General features: G+C 39.2%; 1 protein-coding gene across 7 annotated transcripts in view; it reads right to left on the bottom strand.

Moving 5' to 3' along the window:
• The window catches only part of VTI1A (vesicle transport through interaction with t-SNAREs 1A), a 346832-nt gene that overhangs the window by 214561 nt on the left and 110130 nt on the right, over positions 1 to 22141 (bottom strand). Inside the window, exon 7 of one of the 7 annotated variants that reach the window (XM_025203139.1) lies at positions 5751 to 5863. The exons of the other annotated variants lie outside the window; for them this stretch is intronic. Within the exon in view, the coding sequence (XP_025058924.1) occupies positions 5850 to 5863 (14 nt within the window). The 3' untranslated portion in view covers positions 5751 to 5849. Of the gene's footprint in view, positions 1 to 5750; positions 5864 to 22141 lie in introns of those variants that run through there. 7 annotated transcript variants of the gene reach the window in all.

The raw sequence follows: 22141 nt of genomic DNA, 5'->3' as shown, positions 1-22141 counted from the left end.
AAGAGATATTATGTAGCTATGGATTAATTCCTGAAATGCCAAATAGTACATACAGGGTTAGCAACTGCTATACTTTGGACAGTGCAGAGTTGAAACTTTGTATATTTGAAGTAAACGTTCATACTGTCACAGAAAAAAGAGGAATTATTCTCCGTGGGCCCAATTCTACAAACACCAATGCAGTGTGAAAAGCTCCCAGTACAGTCATTAGGACTGCTCTTAAATGCTCTCTCAGATCAGGTCCTACACTAAGATTTCCCAGTAGGAACAATCATATTTGTCCTTTTTTTTTTATAAGCAGAACAAAAATGGCTTTTTAGTTTTAATTTAATTTGCAATTAATTCTGTTGCATGAAATAGCATGCCTATAGCCTGTCTAAATGCTGACTTTTTTGTTGATGTCCCCTGCTATTTTTAAACGGCAATTTACAGGAAGGGTCTTATGAGACTGCTCCTTTAATTTTCCCCCTCAACTTCAAAGGTCCATATTGTATTGATCCTCCAACAGCCTAAGGAAGGCTGGATATGACTTTTACCAATGCCATACTGAATGATGGGCAAGAAACTGTGTGTGGATAGTTTCTATAACTTCAGTGTAATGAGTTGCTTTTCCTATAGAGGAACAGAGTAACAACGACTACTAGTTCTTATAGGCCAGAGACAGACATTACACATAAACCAGTTTAAGTCATTAGAAACTGGTTTAAACCTGTAGCAGAACAGATTTTTAGTGCACATAAACCAATTTGAAAATGGCTGAAACCAGTTTGAGATGAACCTGGTTGAATGTAGTAGCAGACTTAACTGACTTGGGTCAAACTGGTTTATGTAATGTCTGTCCCAGACCCCTTGCTGGTTTAAGATAAACCACAGTCCCCCCAGCATCCTTTCTAGGCTGGGTGGGGCTTTCTGCTCCAGAGAGCTGGGCTGGCCCCTCTCCTTTGCTCCCTGGCTGCAGCTCTGGCAGACACTGCATGTACAACAGGGTCTGCCTGGCTTCCTCCTGATCCCCCCACCTCCTCCTCACCACTCCCTACTGAGCAGGGATTCCCCCTCCCTTCTGCCTTATATAGACACCTCTCAGCATCAGCTAGCATAGCACATGCTGGCTATGGTCTGTGCTGTGGCAGAGAGGACAAAGGCAGACAGGACTGTGTCAATTTAGGGCTTTTTTAGAGCTATTCAACAGGTAGCTGGAAACATACCTGCATTTCTTCCTTGGAAAAGCTATTTGAGAAGAGCTTGAACTAATGGAGAGAGGTTTTGTTTTCTGATGGGGGGCCCCTCCCTAATCAGAGCATCTCGCTGGGGCCTGGCCAAGCCCTCCCCCCCCTCCCCCCTCAGCTCAGTACTATGGAAGGGAAGGATGGGCTGCTCTAGTATTCCCTGGCTTCTAGCCTAAGTCACTGCAGGCATGTGCCTGCATTTCTGGGATGTCTGTACGGTTACAAACCAGTTTAGCCTAGCCAAGTTAGAAGAACCTGCAAATATTGAATTAATTCAGGCTCAGGCTTATTGAACGTTTGTTCCTAGCCATAGAGCTCAACAGCTCAGCAGTATTCTTAAGCCCTCCTGTGAAGAGGAGGAAGGATTCCAGCAAAGGGTCTTCTGCACCAACATCAGATCAAAAGGATGGCCTGTTTATTAACACATGTTCATTTTCTTTGATTACAAAGTTTTTGGTATCCTCTTCCACTCAGAGGTATTTAACATCCTGCTACAAGACTGAGAGGATAATTCAGCTTGTTAAGCTTAGGTAAGGCAGGCTATACCAGCCAATGTAGCACTAAGCATAGCAGCGTTTATATTTCAATGCTCAGGTGTGGAAGCACTGAACAAATAACTAACAACATAGGACAGTCCTTGAAATTCAATGTAGAAAATCTCCTTCCCCATCAATGGATTAAAACCCCTTTAATTGACCCTATTACAGAGGGGCTGGTTCACTTAATTGGAATAACCGCCAAGCAGCATATTGAGAACGACACATTCCAATGACTAAATAATAGGTAAGTGGCACACCTAATCCGTTTAAATGGGACTCCTGGTGTTGTCTGCAAGTCTATTTATGCTGGTTAGCAAATGTGAATTAGTACTTGCTAGCATAAATTTCCTGCTGTGCAGAGCTTTGCTAACTTCAGGCTATTTCCTTGCTCTATTAAAGCCGTTAAATGAGTCAATCTGGCCTTAAAACAGTTTAAAATGCTTCAGCGCTTTGTCCAAGCTTATCTTTCATGACAATTGTTTTCCAATGCGTCATTATGCAACTCTAGGAGGTTCTTCATCACAGCAACAATTTGTTCAGTAGTTAGGCAGTTGTGTGAGGCGAGACTATGTTATGTGGAGTCACTAAAGCTGTTGGATAAAATGCCAAGGTCAGTCTCAATGGAAATCATAAAGCACATTTTAAAATCTAGAACCTGCTATATAAAGTCTATGAAGTTAGGGATGCTCTTTATGCTCCCATGAGGCCTGTATGTGCCATTCAAGACAGCGTTCATTACTTTGAAAGCACTGAAATTGTACTCAGCTCTGTACAAGATACAAAAGAAAAGTTCCCTGCCCCAAAATGCTTACAATTTGGATAAATACAATTTTGAAAGAATTAGCCAAAACTATCACTTTGAGGGGGTGGGGGAGATTTTTATTCCCAGTCTTGACGGGAACTGAGCTGTTGGTTAGGGTATTGAGACTAAAATACCCAAGTTAAGAATTCTAAACAGCAATACAAACCCGATGGACACTCGGAGCATTTAAACTTTCAAATACCCACATTTTGGAGACTCCCAGCCAAAAAAAAGGCCGAGAGGCATGGATCCGTGCATTTTCCAAAGTGGACGTTTCAAACTAACAGGAACGGCTTCAAAATGATCTTCATCATAGTCCATCCAATCGCTATTTTAGATCGAGTTGCCAGGTACAGCGATGTGCAGTCCAGCAAGAACAACACAGAGACAATGCCCGACTCACTGTGAGCACAACAAATCAGCTCCTACTAAATATTTCAAAACAACTTTTTTCCTTCCACCAACTGGAACAAGCAATACTCATCCTAGAACTTGTCTGTCACTTTAAGAACTGAAACAGGAAAACCTGTACCAGTTTTGTACTTTTGTTCATTCTTTTCAACTCATTCTAACTCATTCCCCCAGGGAGTTAGCCCTCCACCAAAAGTCTCTTTCAGTACAGAACTAGCTCTCTCTATTAAGCTTCCCCACCCCTGCTCAGTCTTAACACTGGTTTCTTTGTACTTGCCTGGTGAACTGACCAGCTATACAGTACAATGGCTACAATTACTAAATTACACTGCCTGTCACTGCCTTTTGTATCACACCTCTAACAGGTGCCATTACCATGATAGGCAAATTGTAATAATCCATTCACAGCATCCACAGCCTTAATAATGTATTTTTTTTATTTTGCATAATCTATGTGTGAATACAGCAAGGCGCTTGAATGGTTAGTAAATATATGAGACTGAAAGACTGAACTGCGTGGAATGCAGGCAGGAACAAAGGACACGGAACTGAATACTACCACATTCCTGATACAGTGAATACATGCACACACACAAATATATTAAATAATAATAATAATAATAATAAGTGGTTAAGAAAAATGTATTGGTCTAACAAAGAGAAATGCAAGGCGTTTCAGAGATGAAGATGAGGCTGTTGTTCCATTTTTCAGACGACCAATTGCGCTTGGGTTTTGTGGCATAAAGGTAATACGAGAACACACGCTCTTGTGAGATCCCTTGTAAAACACAACAGAGTGAGGCAAATAGAGATTTAAAATGTGAGGTATGAATTCTGTGAAGAGATCAACTTAAGCAAATCCTTGAATTGCACTTTAATTTATAATAATGGGATACTGATTACACAATTGCCACGACAAATTTGGACCAGGGAAGACTCAAAGTGGGTTCTCTAGGACTGCCAATAGTAACAGCATCAGTCTTGGATGTTAACAGGTCTTTGTTTAGTCTTTTCTCTGTCTTTGTTTAGTATGAGTCTCTCAAACATTGTTCCAATATACACCAAGGTAACCCCACTGACTTACTGAAAGCCATAAACTGGCATCGTACAGCAGCCAAACAGGACCTCAGCATCTAACCTAAGCACAGACAGACTGTATTCAGACTTAGCATGAATTCATTAGGTGCAAGGGCCAAGGATTTCCTAGAGTGACAGCTTTTACTGGAACAACTATATAGTTGGGATAGAGTTAGATAAACTTTCAAATGCAAGACATTCTTCCTCGGATTGAATGTCTTGCGTTAAAAGTTTGTCTAACTACCTGAACTACATAGTCGCTCCAATAAAAGCTATCACCCTAAGAAATCCTTGCCTCTTGCATAATTTGTGAACCATCACAGCTACAACCTCACTCTTACACTGCCATGAGATGCAAGGCAAATTTAAAAATATACCATAGTTTCTCAAATACAACACATACCCTTTCCTTTAAATTCAGCCCCCCAAAACTGGAGTGCATGTATTAATTGGGGAAGCTGCATTTTTGCCCAAGATGGAATCACCTTGCTTTGATCCCTGTTCTCCAGCGCAGCAGTTCTGCTATTACTTGGCAGGCAGCTGAGGGAGACAGTGACCCATTAATGGACCATTGTTCTTCACAGGTGTTAAAGATAGTTTTTAATGGTTCTGATGTTCCAAGTACGAAGGTAACCTTTCTTTGGGGAATTTTGCTGTCTGCTAGGGCTTATGGTCTCTTCTCTTATTTCAAAGCTCTTCAGCTCTTTTAAAGATCAGAGGTCTACCCATGGAGACCAGTCTTCAACAGCAGCTAGGGTTTTAGTGAAGCAGGAAATGGAAGGTGAATCACTGAAGATTAGGCTATGTCCCCGCTCTCTGCAGCCATAATGCTTTTCAAAAACAAGGTGTATATTTTATTTGGGATGTGTTGTATGCAAGAAAATATGTTTTTTATTAATTTATATTTATATATGCAAGTGCTTATCACTAAAAGTTCCTTGGGGGAAAGTTACCACAACCATTAGAAAAACAAGCTCTTCCTCCACAACTAACTATTAGGAAAGGCCTGGGTAAATACAGCTGCTTTATGAAACCAAACCTGGCTTTCCTTGCACCAAGCAGAAATTGAAATCCAGAGCTAAAACTTCACCAGCAAGCTCACTCTGTCCCCAGAGCAGGGACTGCATGGTTGACAGTCCCAAATGATCTTGGCAGCTGAGACAAAACACAAGGAGAGAGGTGCCGCCCCCCCTTCACCTTCGTCATTCACCCCCTCAAAACAAAACAAAACAAAACAAAACAAAACATAAAAAGCCCTAAAACTTATTTAAAAATGCAATGCCTGTAATGCTTTTATGGGTAAGAATATTCCAAAGAGCAGTAGTTAATGCAAAAACATGTTGGAAAGATAACTCCCCCCACCCCTTCCCATTACAGGGATTAATCCAGTTTGGAACTATTCAGGACTAAGGCAGGAATAAGGTGCTGCCTCAGACAGATATTGCATACAGAGTACTGGCCACTGCTGAAGAAAGGATATTGGATTAGTTAAATAAGGATCAGACCTAGTATAGAAATTCCTGGGCTTATAGTATCCTCAGTATCACAGTACAACTGTACTACTTTTACAGTCATCATGGATTTTTAGCCATGAAAAGCTTTAGACTTATGCACAAAATCAGAAATGCAAAGTATCCATCATCTTTAGCACTTACACACAGGAAGAATGGTCTGGGAGGCAACTGAGAGCTCAAGCTCATGGAAGGAGATAGGAAGATGCAGGCAGATTGGGCAAGGCACTGACTGAAGCCAGCTAGATTCTTCTTGGGTTCTTTTCAGGTCGAGCCTGCAGACTCAAAGAGCAGTTGCTAGAGTAAGAAAAAAAATGAAAAAGATGAAAGGAGACTGGATTTATCCATGGGACACAATGGGAAGGCTGGATGCATCTTCTCAGGTTTTATTTTCCTTCCCTTGCTGTTCTCAGTGGTGAAGTCTGCAAGGCAGGCTCCTCTTTTCACCAATTTAAGAGTAGCTAAACCATTCAAAAGTTCAGGACTTGAAAGCATCAAGAATTCAGAGGGCAAAAGAGGATTCACCTCTTGATCCCCTGTGCTCCTTGAAAAAAAAATTCTCTTATATATTAATGCTGCAACAAGCTAACAAGCGTATAGAAATTGTTTCTTTGGGTGTGTGCGGACATACTCTATCACATAATGAAAAAAAGGGTTGATACTGTCCACGACAAAAAGCATGTTTATGAAATGTAATGTCGCCCCATGTTATCTGCTGCTTTGCACCATGAAAAATGGAGCATTTTCCATGGGGAAAGAAAATGCAGTTTTAGAAATATTTCCCAACATTTCACAAGCTCTAAATGACCAAGCTTGATAGTATTCCTTTGAGGCTGGAAAAGCAATATCCCCGCTTCAGGAACAAACTTTGCTCCTCTCTCACATATTCACAGTTGTGGACAAGTTCATAGGATTGCTTATGTGATGAAGGTAAGCAGTAGCTGGCTCTTACAAATGAAAAAGCTATGGCCAACGCATTTAATTAGATCTCCAATTTTCTCTTCAGTAAGGTCCATCATGGCTGGAATACTTGGATCTTTATTCCTATATGTCAGGCTCCCGTTACCTAGTACAAATAGCCCTTTGTGGCATTCTGTTGGACATCCTGACCCATCCTGGTAGTAGTCTCCGTGAGCCTCTTTCTGCTTTTCTCTCCTGATCCTATGAATATCTGATGCAATCAGTACAGTTAATGTTGCAAAGTATATTTGAAATAATATTCTTATATGGATTGGCATCTTTCACATGTGCTGAAATTTCACATGCATTTGTTCCTTTCTGTGGTCAGAGGCATATTTGGCAAGAGCTGCAAAAAGCCATTGGCATTCACGAGCAGCCTACTGCATCTATACCTGGGATGCAGAGGTACAGTTACAGTCTGTACAGGGTTTGGTGTGTAGACTATTTTTGTAAGGGAGAAGGTGGGGGTAGATGAAAAACTACATACATCTATACCACAAGTTGCGGAAAATAACTCTTCCTTGTGCTACTGCAACATTTAACTGGGACTGAATTGCACTTCTTAAGCTTTTGTGGAAGGCATGTGATGACATTTAAGCTATAGCTTCTTCTGTAACACTTGTATGACTAACTTGTTGGTCAATCCCAAACTGAAGGAACTTCTGTGTATTTAAGAAGAAAATCCTAGTGCATGTCGTGCTGGTGGTAACCTTGCACTTTTCTACCTCTTTTCTACACTTAAGCAATGATCCCTCTAACTGGGGGTGGGGGGCAGGGGGAAGTAAAGTGAAGTTGTGCAACATGTTTGAATACCGGATAAAGTAACTGAACATAAGAGCAACACAGAGCCTTGGCTCATAATACCTTATCCATTCTTATAAATAGCTTACACCCCTAGAATTAAAATTTGCAATATGCAATCTTACTTTACTTTCTCTTGGTAATATTTTAAAAAAGATGTTGAAAAAAGCAAAAACAAAGGAGCAGTGAAAAGGAGTCATAAACTGGAAAGAAACATGGAATCACAGAAAATGAGGGCTGGAAGGGACCTCAGGACATCACATCTAGTCCAGCTTCCTGCTCAAAGCAGAACCAGCCCCAACTACATCATAACAGCTAAGGCTTTGTCTAGCTGGGGCTCAAAACATCCAAGGACGGAGCTTCCACCACCTCTTGGGTAGCCTGTTTCAGTGCTTGACTATCCTCCTAGGGAGAGAGTTTTCCTAATATCTAACCTAAAACTTCCCTTGCTGCACCTTGAGACCATTACTCCTTGTTCTGTCATCTGCACTAATGATAACAGTCCAGCCCCATCCTCTTTTGAACCACCCTGCAGGTAGTTGAAGGCTGCTATTAAATCCCCCTCAGTCTTCTTCTCCAGATTAAATAAGCCCAGTTCCCTCAGCCTCTCCTCACAAGTCATGTGCCCCAGCCCCTGAACCAGTTTTGTTCCTCTCTGCTGGACTCTTTCCAATTTGTCCACATCCTTTCTGTAGTTGGGGGGGGGGAGGGGGGGCAAAACTGGACTCTAGACATGGTCTCACCAGTGCGAATAGAAGGGAATAATCACTTCCCGCGATCTCCTGGCAGCGCTCCTACTTTTGCAGTCCAGGGTGTCGTTGCAACAAGGGTGCACTGTGGGGGTATATTCAGCTTATTGACCACTGTAACCCACAGGTTCTGTTCTGCAGAGCTGCTGCTTAGCACCTACAGTAAAACAACTTTAGAAACTCAAATTGTCTAGCTTCAAGAAGTAAATTTAGGATGCAACTAATCATGGTGTAGTAGTATCCACTGGGGAAGAAAGTTCCAGTATAAAAGGGCTCTTTACTCCAGTAAAGCCAGGCATATGAAGAATCATCGACTGAAAGCTAAAGCCAAACAATTTCAAGCTAGAAATAGGACTCAAAAAAGACCCCCCCAAAAACCCCAACCAAATAGAACTGAGGGGGATTACCTAGTAGAACAAACTAGGAGTTCACTAGGATGATCCTTTTTTCCCCTTTATATTGGAAGCAGTATCCCCACATCAGGAACAAACCTTGTTCAAGTTTCACACATTCAAAGCCATGTGCAAGTTCACAGAATTGCTCATAGGGATAAGGAACTGGTAGCTGGACCTTATAAATGGGAAAGGTAAAACTGAGAGGTTAAATTAGAGCTTCAATTTTCATTCAGTTAAGTATCATCATAGTTGAAACACTTGTCTCTTTATTCCTATCCTAGGATCCCACTACAGGACCCACTGGTCCATCTATTATACAAAAATATATATCTCTTGATATCTTCACATCAAGACGGGTTGCTTTCCTGGAAGATGTACTTAGTTCAGGGGTGGGCAAAATGTGGCCCATGGGCCGGATGTGGCCTGCTAAGCCATTCTATCCAGCCCGGAGAGGCCCCTAAAAAATTGAGAAAATTAATATTTATCTGCCCCTACCTGCCTGTCATGCAGCCCTCGATGGCTTGCCAAAACTAAGTAAGCAGCCTTCCAGCCAAAATAACTGCCTGCCCCTGGCTTAGTCAAACACTACTTATTGAAGTCAATACAAAGAAATTGTTTAGCTTTAAAAAACCCAACAGAAGAGTAGGATTTAATCTTTTTTTTAAAGTTATCAATGTTAAGACTAAAAGGAAAATGTGGCAATGCCTGTCAGGTTATAAGAACCTGACTTACTTTATACCATTATTTTAGGAAGAACTTTAAAGATGACATTCCCCCTTCATCTAGGGTGCACTAAAACCACTGAAAACTTCCAGGCAGTAACACTGAGCTTGAACCCATGTTCAGATTTAAATGCATATTCTACCTCTCCAGTTTTGAAACACCTGCTTGCCTAAGAACCATGCCCAGAAGAAACAGGAGCAGGAGACTAAGTAGATCTAGACGGAAATAAGATAATCCCTTCAAGAAAAAATAGGTTCTTAAAAAGAGGATATAAGACCAGCTCTGTTGACTATTTATAACTTTGTGGGACACAAACATCATGACAATATGTGATTATTACCTATACATCATATCTAAAGGGAGTTACAATGACAACACCTCTGTCCATCTAAAAATGCCTAATATAGACGCTCACCACTGCCAGTTCAGGACTCAGACATACAGGAATAGTTGCAGGAAGTTGCTTCAAGCCTTTTTCACCAGATGGTTAAGTCCCATTTACTCACCAGGGCAATGGAGATGCTGTTAAACTTACCAATGTGGCATTGAAATGCATTGAAACATGAGGCTAAATCCTCCAGAAGACTGCATTTAGCCAGAGTTTCCTTATTTTGTAATGGTTTAATTAGAAATGTATATGATCATGAATTAGAAATGGTTACTTTAGTACTTCCAAATTGTTACTTCCCAGTAAATACACACATTCTTAACTCTCAAAGCCTATAAAGACGGCAAGAACTGTGGAACTGGTTTTCCACAAGACAAAAGTGACATACCTCTAGACTTTCTTAATCCAACACTCAGACTAAGAACATTCAGTTCTAAAACTTTTCAAGCTCTGCTTCTGCAGCAAAGGACAAGCTGATCTTGGGATGAGTTTAACATATTTTTAAATATTCAATACCAGGAAATGTTGGAAAACAGTATTTGTGAGGGAAAAGCAACTGTTAAATGCAGACATTTAACCCTAGCAGAACAAGTAGCCCATGCATCTGGATGAACTATATCACATATAGTTTTCTTGCTTGAGTTTTCCACGCTTTGGATAGGAAGCATGCATTTTCATATTGATTTTTTGTCCAATTTCTTTGTTACAGGCAGTGTATCAAGCAGAAATGCCTACACTGAAAGTGAACCTGGTTTTATTAATATCATTGTATCCTCCCAGAGCTCATATGGGCTCATAATACCATAGTATCAGAGCATCCAGAGTATAATCTGGCTATAATAAAATAAAACAAACACAATCTGGTCTAACCATCATATCAACTCAAACTCAGCCTGGCTAAAATAGAGGTCTTAGTCCCTCCCACCCTATCTCCTTTCCCAGTCACTGTGGACCACACTACCATTTGCTCATCACCTGAGGATCACAGATCTCATAAAGGTCTCCTCTCCAGACTGCAGTGAAAACTGCAGATTCTTATTGCATGATTAATATGTGGCCTTTCCTATTCGTCCACACTGCTAAATCTCTCACCCAGGTTCTCATCGTCATTGTAATCTCAATTACTGCAACCTGCTTTTCTCAAGCCTTGATGGAAGCAGTGTTTCCCTATTCAGATACATTGGGCATTTTTACATGTACTCCAGGAGTGGGGGGGGGGAGGGGAGGGGAAGTGGGGGTCTTTAATTATAGCAGCTCCAAGAGAGTCACTTTAATTAAAGCGCCTGGAGAGTCTCAAGTATCAGCATCCCTGCGTTTAAAAACAGCGGTAGGGGCACATTGTCTAACACTCATTCGACGGACTTTAGATAAAGCACAGGGACACTGATACACAAGACACTGGAGGCATTAGAGCACGGTAATTACCATGCTCCAGCAGGCTCAATTAATCGAATCTGCTTCGACACACTGTAATTAGAGCACGTCGGAGCAGCCTCACTGCTCGTGTACAGGTGCCCATCCAGAAAGCTGTTTTTATAGCCCGTGGCCTAGACCATATCATCCCTCGGCATTTTTTCACTAGCTTGCCCTTCTCCATTGCACCAATCATAAACTGCTTGTCTTCACTTTTGCAGTTACTTATGGGCTATCTCCACCAATGTATTCAATAACAAGACTTCTGTGCCTGCTTGGTCAATGATGCCATCATCCTTCCATTAGGTCTAAGCAGATATGCTTTGCTCTGTCTCCTATGCCACCCTTCTCACCTGAGAGATGTCCATACTAACATCCGCAAAGCCGTCTCATTAGCTTTTCTCAAATCCCACCCTGAACTTCTTCTTTGGCATGATGCTTACAGACAATGGTTAGGTGACTGAAGTGATGAGACCACTGCCCAGCATGCCAGTCAATACTATTAGTGTCTCCTTGCACTCTCCTACCTACATGCGTCCAGCTGTTCTCACTTACCTGAGATTGTAAGTTCTCTGGGGGTTAGGAACCAGAGGTTTTTTGTTCCTGTGCTTGTATAGCACCAAGCACAATGAGGCCTCAGTTTGAGACTAGGGTTCTTAGACTGTAACAAGGTAAGTATTAAACTACAATAATACACCCAGAGATTTGACATAGTTCCTAAACATGATTTCTTAACAATTGCACAGACATAAAATGAATGTTCCCGTTGCAATGGCCACCCAATGTTTACCAACAGTATTATTCAATTCCCATGAAAATGGAATGAATTCTGATTACTCAGTAACTATTTTCTGCCTGAAATGTAAATCCAGTTCAGCCTAATGATCCTATATGTCAATTCTTCCACTATGGGAAACTTTGACTGTGTCTTTCTGGTGATCACAAACATACGTCTCCTAACCAAATTAAGTACATACACATTTAAGTGACAGCACATTTTCAGAATACATTATTATGCCTTCGTAATGAAAAACTACAACTTCATTACATATGACCATATACAAACGGTAAAGTAGTACCTTGATAGGTACATATTAGGAAAAAAATTAAATTATATTATTTTGACATGTGAAATTAATATTAGACTTTTGAAAATGGCTGTGTATAAAAATGTATTTGACTACACAGAACTGATCTTATCAATGATATCAATGATATATCAATGATAAGATCAGTTCTGTGTAGTCAAATACACAGGTCCAAATGGGATTTATGTTTTAGTAAATCTGGATACCGAATCCATAAAAGCCAGAAAGAAACATCAGCCACAACCGTGCAAGACAGAAAGATTTCAAACATGGACAAAGTGAACATTTTAAAGCCAGTATACGTTTTTTCCCCCTGGAAGAAACTTTTCTTGCAGATTTGTGAACATGGCATGCACGCACGCGTGCATGCACACACGCACGCACGCACAAAACCACTTATTTACAGTATTTGGAAACAGCCAAAAAAACAGAAAGGAGTATCTGCATAAAGCAATCTGGGGAACTAGAGAAGGAAAATGGGTACTTTCCTAAAAAGAGAGATTTAACACAGAAAGAGAGAGAGAGGCTTAAACAACATATCACACTCAAATCTACAGAGCATGATGTTTATCTCATTAATCAATTATCAACCGAAGCAACAGTAGTTCTATTAAAGACGATAATCCAGTCCTTTTTCTAATACCTTCACTTCATTAAGTGAGTTATATTTTCCTATAAGTGAGCTTATACTTTACATGTATTGTGTCCTACTCATAATTCAAAGAGTAAAAATGTCAAATATTTATCACTGAAAGACACCAAAACCCTGGAAACGAAAAAATGCAGAAAATACTATTCGCAAGACTTTTGTATCTGATGTAGCTAATGTTTATGCAAATACATTGCTAATGTGTAATACACATTAAGCAGGACAGAACAAGCTCTGCCAAGATTTATAGAACATTTTACATCTTACATTAGACAAACATCAGTAATATTCACTTTGACTTCTCAAATCCCTTTCATAGACAGAGAGGTTAATTGGTTGATCTTACAATTACTGTATGGGTAAAATTCAATACCTAAATTAAAAGCCTATATATTTTTAAAGAAAGTTGACACTTTTTCAAACTTACATTAAAGGCAGTTACAGATACCTTTTAAAAACGAATTAAAGTTTAAATCCTGTTCACTAGGAACACTTCTATACTACTTTTCATGCAATTAACACTGCATTTTTAACTCTTGCTCAAATGAAACCAGATACTTTTTTCTGTACATTTATTATTAATATCCCATGTATGTGGATAAATGTTTAATAGGAAATTGATATACATTTCAAAAGAACAAATAACTGTGTTATAAGCATGGTATTAGAAAGTAACTACAGCATATTTACAGCTACAAAAAAAACCCCAAAAACTTAATAGGGTCAAATTTATAAGACACTGACTAGCGTTACAAGTAGGTACTTAAAAACATGCTGCATTTCCCCCAAATTCCATTATGGTAACAAACACAAAAGATGCTGATATCCAGTTCTCTTAAGTACATCTTCAGTTCCACCCATTACACAATATCAAGTAAGAAAACAGTTTTATTTGACTGGTGGCTCAATGGCGCAGCCTATGTGTAGAAAAGTATAACACACTGAATTTACAGTTTTACAAATTACTATCAAGCCACTCTCTATGTTGCAACCAGAGAGCTAAACATAATAAAGGTTTAGAAAAGTGATCAGCTACATGCAGGAAGAGATGATTTGACATTTTTATATCAATACAAGGTGCGCATTTAGATACGTAGCTTTATGCTACGTACGATCCTCAGCTATAATAAAAAAGTAAAACTAAAAGGACTCTTAAGTAGAATTAAAGCATAATTTAATACCGATTGCATTTTGTAAAGCTGGGTCCGAAATGATGACTTTGTCTCATTTATTACAGAAATATTACAGAATGTGAATATTAAGGACGTGTTCACATACTGATGTAGTTCTCAGCTTACCACATTTGCAAAATTATGTTTCGATACCCTCTCTACGCTGGCAGTGTTCCTTATTTTATGTTTGTCCTCCCAGAAGGAAAAAGCTGCTTAATTGCACTTCCACTTTTTGCTTTCATTGCCACATAACATAAAGTATACAATCTTGTATTAAGCATAACAGAGATTATAGAGGGGCTTTTATTAGAGCAGTGTGTGAAAATAAACAGAATTAATTCTTTTCTTCCATGTAGGTTAGGTCCTTCCCTACCCTGTGAAAACAACCAATTCAACAACTCTCCGTCTACTTTATTGCTCGTTGGTGAAACACACCTCGGTATGGTCTGCCAAGTGTGGACTATGCAAGACTTGTGTTACACCCAGGGTATAAAACAGGCTTCAGCCCAGGTACCTAAAGAACAAACTAGTAAGTGAGCAGCCTCTTAAAACCTTGTAATATACTCAGTCTAGCCAAATGGCTAGCTTAACCATGCAATAGCCTACCATAACCAACAGCACTCATCACAAGTCATTTCAGCCACCTCGGAAAGCCTCACTTGGGATCATTCATAACCAAAGCAGCATATTTATGTAAAAGAATAACTAAATAGTGGTTAATGTGCTAAAACTAAAAAAATTAACAAAATAACATGGGAGATGACTTTGAGAACAAAGTCACTTTTTTCTTTCCAAGTTGGTATCAACACATATCAATAGTATCTTAGTAGAGATATTTTCAACTAAAAACGTTTTCACAGTTAACTTTTTGTACTTTGTTTTATAAAACAGAGTGATAATGGCCTTTATAGAGCAAAGAATACTGCCATAAAGAAGCCCTTTTTTTTGTCATGCAGAGCTAGCTGCTAATCCAGACACAGAAAAGAAAAGGTTCAAATTTGCACTCTGGTCCTTTTTTTCTATTATTCCAATAAAATGACCCTTCAAATTTACTCAAGCTGTTTAAACGCATAAAATGTGCAAAAGCATAGCTTGCATCATGTTACAAACACAAATCTATACGAAAAATTGCAAGCAATAAAGTAATTTTAACTGTCTTCGTTCAGGAAAAGAGACTGTAGATGTGTTTGAGGGTGCCACTTTTTGTGCATGTTAAAACATAAAAGGTTAATTTGGGTTTGCTTTGTAAAAAAACATAAATGACAGTATTTAAGGTCTTTATATACTTTAAGACATGCATTTTACTTTTATAAACTTTTGCTTAAATATCAACAAACAATTAAAAAAGACCCCAGGTACAAGCCAAGATCAGCTAAATTAACTTCTATGTTCTAAATCTATAAAGGTTTTGCAAATTTAACTATAAGAAACTACTTCCAAATAGCACATACTGCTGTAAATGCAAAACAGTTCATATACTAGTTACATTTTTATTTATGCAAAACTATTAATTGTGGATTGTTATGGAGCAGCTCTTTTAGCCATTCTCATGTTTATTTTTAAGAGCTTTTAAGTTTTGCATTGTGTTGAAATTATATGCTATACGTTTGGCACCAAATTTGCCCAGCCAAAATATCAACCTGGGAAACTGTAGACTGATATACTGCATTCTATACTAAATGCATTAATATTTTCCAGTAAGGATTTTGTATGGGGTTTTTTTTTAGCATTGTGCACTAATACCATTTCAAATAGACATTTTAGTTCTGCCACAGATATACCCACATCCTCACAGGGGCTGTCTACAGAGCAAAAAAAGTTAAATTCCTATTTATAACTGGTTTTTTAGTTCCTTTACTTTTTTTTTTTTTTTGGGCTAGTTTCAGGACTGCAATGGTCACACCAATTTTAATGCATGATCAATTAAAATAAAATTAGACAACTTTTTTTATACCCATGGTTTTATGGAGACGTGTTTTAATTAGATCATACTGTTCTAAAGAAAGAGATTCCCACGTTACATATAAACATTTTAATCAGCTATATTCAAGCAAAGCTTAGCAGAAAGAACAAGTCCAAAGGAGAAAGAAAGAGAGAAAAAAGGGGGAGGGGTACCAGGGAAGGAGACCATGTACAATTCTCATGTGACCCATGATACCACCTAATTAGAAAACTTAAACTTTTCATAAACCTTTCATTGGAGGCAGCAGCATTAGGAAACAATATCCCCTTTCAATTGCAGTTGGGTAGTTTACCTGCATTTCCTTGTATTCAAAAACAGAAAATGCAATATATAATTTTGATGCACAAATCCAATGGCACGCTGTAAACAATTGCATTCACTTTAGAAACCAAATGCAAATCGAACACCAGGGCTTTGGGAACAGCTCTTTCTTCATTATGCTACAGTGTAGATAGGAGAGGACGCTACCTCTAAAATGTCGGCCAACAAATTACCTTTAACCGTCACATTAGAAAATTCTCTCCAGCAATATTCAGCTTAGTATTCTAAACTGTCTCAAGGCTGAAGGTGGTCTGCATGTTGAACTTAGTACTGTGCGGGTTATAGTCTTTGTTTGCAGTCTTAACTGGGGATTGCACCTTAGCTACCGTAGTTCAAGCGTAAAAATACTTTGTCTGTAACACTATATACTGTTGCCAGCGACCCTCTAAATCCTTGAACCAACTGTGTCCTCTGGTGTCACAGAAGATAATGCCAATTTATTGCAATGTGTGGCTTTTTTAACTGATTAAAATTAAGCCGTAAACACGTGACAATGGAATTAGCACATTTAGAGGGTCTGTTTTCCCACATCCCATTTTGCGCTAGTGCGGCTGATCCCTGCAACTCTACGCGGGCGCAATTTTAATGACTGCCAGGTTTTGATGTTCTTATGAAAAAGCAGTGCTTGGTGTTTGTGGAGAAGGTAGATATGGAAGCTGAGTAGCTGTGATTGGGGACTCGATGACATCGTCTCTGTTTTTCGATAGGATCGGTGTCATTTTCCTCCCCACGATAAGACACCTCACTGACAGAGCCCGATTAGGGAAAATTTTATTATAAAATTCACTTCTATTGAACGAGGATGGAGTGATAAACTGTTCAGCCTCAGGGAAGAAATGGGAAAAGATTTTCTCACTCTCCCTTCTTTCCCCACCCCCTCTTTAATTTAAGAAAAATCTCCTCTCCTCTCCCTCTCTAACCCCCCCCCCCAACAAAAGTGATTGTGTTTCAGTTCATATTAATGAGCATATAAGAATTCCCCAAACATGTGATGGGTAAGATAAAACCATGTAGATCAAAACAGCATTTGAATGTTGCTACAAAAGCAGAAGAGCTGTGAAACCCTTCACAAAACTGATAACACAAATTCAAAAATAAAAAGTAAAAATTGAGGGCTTTTTTGTTTATTATTTAAAAAAAAAATTACATTTTCTGGCAACCCTGTTTAAACCAAAAAAGCCTTCTGAAAAGGAAGATTAGGCAAAGCTAAGTTTCCTTTCCAGTATACACTTACATTTCTCCCTTGCTTACAAAACTGACAAGCTGCAGGGTAAACAGGGAAAAATAGATGCTTGTGGCCGTCTAATGCTTGAAGATGTACTAATGCTCCAAGGAAGAACATAAAACAAATATTGATTTTTTTTTTTAATACTAAAACATCTTTGCTTCTGTGTTTTGATAGTTCACAGAGGATGCCTTTAACCTGGCCTCTAGTGCCACATACAATATACTTCTGTATACTAATCACAGTATATTCATAGCCAGTGAATATTATGTCTGGGAGATGACTTGGCTTGGAGGACCTTTTGAAAACACGACAAACTGAACTAATTTTAGTGCTTTCTTTTTATTCTGCTGCTTTAAAAGGCTCTCTCAAAATGCCTTAGCTAACCGATTGCAGATCATTCAGCTGACAAAAGCAGAGAGACAGAAGGGAGACATAGTCGCCTTCTTCCAAAATTTAGGAATCAAATGTGATTAGGAAACAATGGCTTGATGACGATACCTTTCCGATGCTTGCATTTGAGCTGTGAACGTGCAAGAAACTTCACCTATTTGTTTGCCTGGATAATAAACCCATTGAAAGAAAGAAAGAAAAAAAAGTTTTATTTATGAAGTGTGCATCTACAGGCAAACCTGAATAAACATTACATAATCATCAAAGCCCCCCTCAATATGGTGCACTCTTAAAGGTACAGTCCCTTAAATGACTTTCAAGGCACTTCCGGTGAGAACGCTGCATTTCCACACTCAGAAAGTGCTTTAGCATGCAAATCATTCTGGCAGTGCTCTGTATTTGCTGTTATTAAACAGGAAACAGTGTTTTGTTATTTGCTGGGACAGTGTTTAGGAGCAGCACATGTCTTTTTGTGGAAGCCTACGCTGCTCTCCATTCCCAGAGAGATGTGCTACAAACTTAAAATACCAGTTTTCCTAGTGGCCACAGCACTTGAATAAAAACTTAACAACTAAACATGTAAACTATTCCTTCCACTATAGTATTTAATTAGCCGTGTTCCATGGTTACGCGCAAACTGAACTCCAGTATGAACTGCAGAAAACACTATATACGCAAAAAAATCTCCGTCTCCAAAAAAAAGGTCAAACCCTTTGCTTGCTATTTGATGGGCTAATTGGGGGGGGGGGGGGGGGAAGAAAAGGTATTTTAACATCATCTTCGTCATTGATGCAGAAGGGAGTTCTGTCCCAAATACTAGCCCTTAGGACCGTACGTGGCCTGTAATTTCAAAAGACACACACCATATTTTTAGTGACTTCCAAATGACGTATTTGACTCATGATAAAACCAGCCTCCTCTTGAAATACTAAGTTACTGCTGATTATTACCGCACAGTTTTTGATACTGTTGCTTCAGATGTATAATATGCAGTCATCCCATGCAACCAGAAGCCCGCTACAAAATAAAAAGGCAGAGATGACAAAGAGTTTCACCTTAGAAACATAAGGCTAGTCTGGGGAGAAATATGACTAATGAAGTTAAAGGAGATCAATAAAAGGCAAACTAGAGCTCTAAGCAAGTTTCTTCTTAAGCTCCAAAACCAGAAGATTTTAAGCAATGAGCGGGCGATTTCAATATGTGAGGGACCACAAGAAGTGTGTGTTGTTTGATTAGTGGTCTGCTGTATCGCCTTTGATAATTTCTTAAAACCCATTTATTTCTGATTGATTCTAACTGCAGGACGCACCCTGTTAACACAGTAGCGGGGAAGAAGAAAAATATACAGTGCAGTACCTTTACCTATACACTTAAGGTATTCCAATTAATTTGAACAAGATGTAAGGCCAGTCTCTTCTCCCTACCACTTCCCCACAAAAAGGGTAGGATAAAATGAGTTAAAAGCTCCTCTTGAATCTTTACTCTTAGAAAAACCGGACAACTGCAGCTTACTGCTACATCCTTCTTTTTGTGTTAATGGGGGTTGCCAGCCTCTGCCGAACAGGGCACCCTGAAAGCCTGACTAATCAGCAATAGAGGCAAGATCACAATGAAGCATCTTTCACTAACGTGCAAACATACCCAGGGGTTTTCAGCTTGCAACGCAAAATGGAGGCATATCAAAACTCCTGTACCATACTGAACCAAATCTTCCGAGTCCATCCTACAGAAGGCTACAATCTTTCCTGAGATTCCCCCCCCCCCAGCTAACAGTGGTCTCCAGAAGGGACATGCTTCAAGTCCCTTGGAAGGAACAAGCGGTTCCCCCTTTTGTCCCTGCGACAAGCAGTGCGGGAGATGCCGGTGTGGATCTGTGTAGCTATAAATATATTTATCTAGGAGAAATAGTCAAACAGTCTTTTCTGAGAGAAGTGTCTGATTGGTTAGTAGAAAATTGATACAGTGGAGTGAAGAACAGCTGATAAAGAGATAATCCAGTGTGGCAATGTAGTTCTGCAGCACTGTAGCTCCAGCCTTCATTGGGTGGTGAGTGTAGGGTGATGGAAGAAAAGGATGGGCTTCTGTTGTTTGCATTTGAAGTACGAGGGAGGCATGGTGTGAGCAAACTTCAGATGTGAAGAACAAAAGCCCAGTTTTTCCTCTCTACCATCTTTTACTAACTATATGATGAAGCCTAAGGCTGAAACACTGCACTATTGCATTTTTACAGCTGATGTTTCATTTATCCAGTTTCTCCTTCCCCAAAGAAGAGATACAAATATCTGCATGTATTTATGAACAGCTGCGCAGAATGCACTTCTGGAAAGAGGGGCACTGTATAATCCTAGCCTATGATTTCCTAAATTGATCAGCAATTGACAGTGCTTCTTATTTGCCCAACCAACCAAACCTTTACCAGACAAACAGCTTAAAAAAAAAAAAGGGGATGCTGGACTAATATTTAAAAGGACTTCTGTAAAGATTAAACATTCATGCATCTTTTCAATTTTATATAAATGAATAATTTTTGACAGAAGAATAGTACCTAAGCTGGTGGTGGATCAGAGTATGCCAGTTACAGGAGCACTTAAGCGCCCATTGGCACAGCAAGACTCAAAGCCCCGGTAGGCTTCAAAGAAACACTTTTTTTTTTTCCTCCTTCTAGAACTCTTTGCTTTCTAGTAAAGCTGCAACCACAATGTTCTCTCGCTTAATGCCACCATAAAAAATCAAAACACTTTAAAACAAATTGATGTACTCTTTAATATAGTCATCACATCATCACAGGACCCTTGCACCCTGCCTGGTGACAACCATGGGGATGCATACCACACATCTCTCTCTCTCTCTCTTTTTTTTAAGGCATTGAAGTGGGCGACAAAGAGAGGGAGAGAGACTCTCAATTGAGATATTGGCACCTTTGATTGACAAGATCTAATCAGCTTATCTCCACACTAATAAAGTTGATGGCCTGTGGAGCTGGTATATGCCCAGCTCCGAGTGAACTTTTAGTAGCCAAAGCCTCAAGGGCCAGGACTAAGACTTGACTTATCTAAACTGGTTTAAATCAATTCCTAATGGGCTATTTCAATTTGATCATCCTGAAAAGACGGAAACCTGTAGCCACTTGACTTAACTGTCTTGATTCACGAAGGCATCACTGGAGATTTGGTTGAGTACACAACCACATATTATTTATCTACAATGAAACCGGGAGGATAAGCTGCATGTTTCCGATGAATAATTTGACCCTTCTAAATGTAGCATTCTGCCTATTTCAAAGTGACTGCTTTAGACAGACACTTTTCTAAAGGTCCACTCAATGAAATATTTAGAGGTATATTCTTCCTCAGATACTGGGGAAGCGCCCCGCCAATTAGAAGCTACATTCAAAATCCCCTACACAATGGAAGACCGGGCTTTGCAATTAATGAACAGGCTTCGTTTGCTCATTTGAATTGGGAAAGTACTTTCTGACTCTGATTTATACACATCCAGGTTGGGACAAGAGGTGGTAGACAAGGATAAGGGCTATATGCAGAAGTAGCACTTATACATTATTGAGCAGAATTAATAAGTTCACAAATGAATTGCTTAAAGTGCAATATTAAACCCAATGCATTTTCAACTTCTGTACTGTAATCTGTCAAGAAAATGTGTGTGGCTACATGTATTACATTATATTTTACAAAAGGCACGTTTCTTCTCTCTGAGTATCTCTTTGCTTCTATGAATGCAAAAAATTAACGGGAGCCAAGCTCACCTACATAAAACGCTGAATTATGAAACCCAGTGGTTGAATAAACAAAGTAATATATTTTGGAAACCACAGCAATATACTAAGTAGAGAATAATCCTAATGAAAGGCAAAATGGTGTGCCAGTATGTAACTTTTAGACTTGCTAAAGGATGTTGTGTGAAACCAGGTATCAGTGGGGTATTTTTCAGTCAGTAACATGCATTTAACACCTTAGCTATGTTGTCTGGTGTTTAATAGAGGTAATTTAAGTACTTTCCAAAGGGAGGATTTTTCATATTAAATACTAGATTACAGAAAACCTTGAGCAGTATTTTCATTCAGATTGTGGTTTTCAAGTTGTAATTGCTTTATACAAAATCCACTCTAGTGTTATCACCCAATATCATCTTCACTGCTGTACATCTGAAGATAATTTTGCAATGAAACTTAATTTATAGAGCTTATTTTTCACTAATCTCCTAATACAGGAAAAATGGAAAAGTACTAAAGGTAAACATTATAAGCCGTGACCCACATGGTTCTCCAAATTTCTTCTTTAGTAAAGCTAAAACAGATCCATTTTATAGAATTTAAAT

Source organism: Alligator sinensis, unplaced genomic scaffold, assembly GCF_000455745.1.
Source record: "Alligator sinensis unplaced genomic scaffold, ASM45574v1 scaffold559_2, whole genome shotgun sequence".
Lineage (NCBI taxonomy): Eukaryota > Metazoa > Chordata > Crocodylia > Alligatoridae > Alligator > Alligator sinensis.
This window is presented reverse-complemented; position numbering and strand designations above follow the sequence as displayed.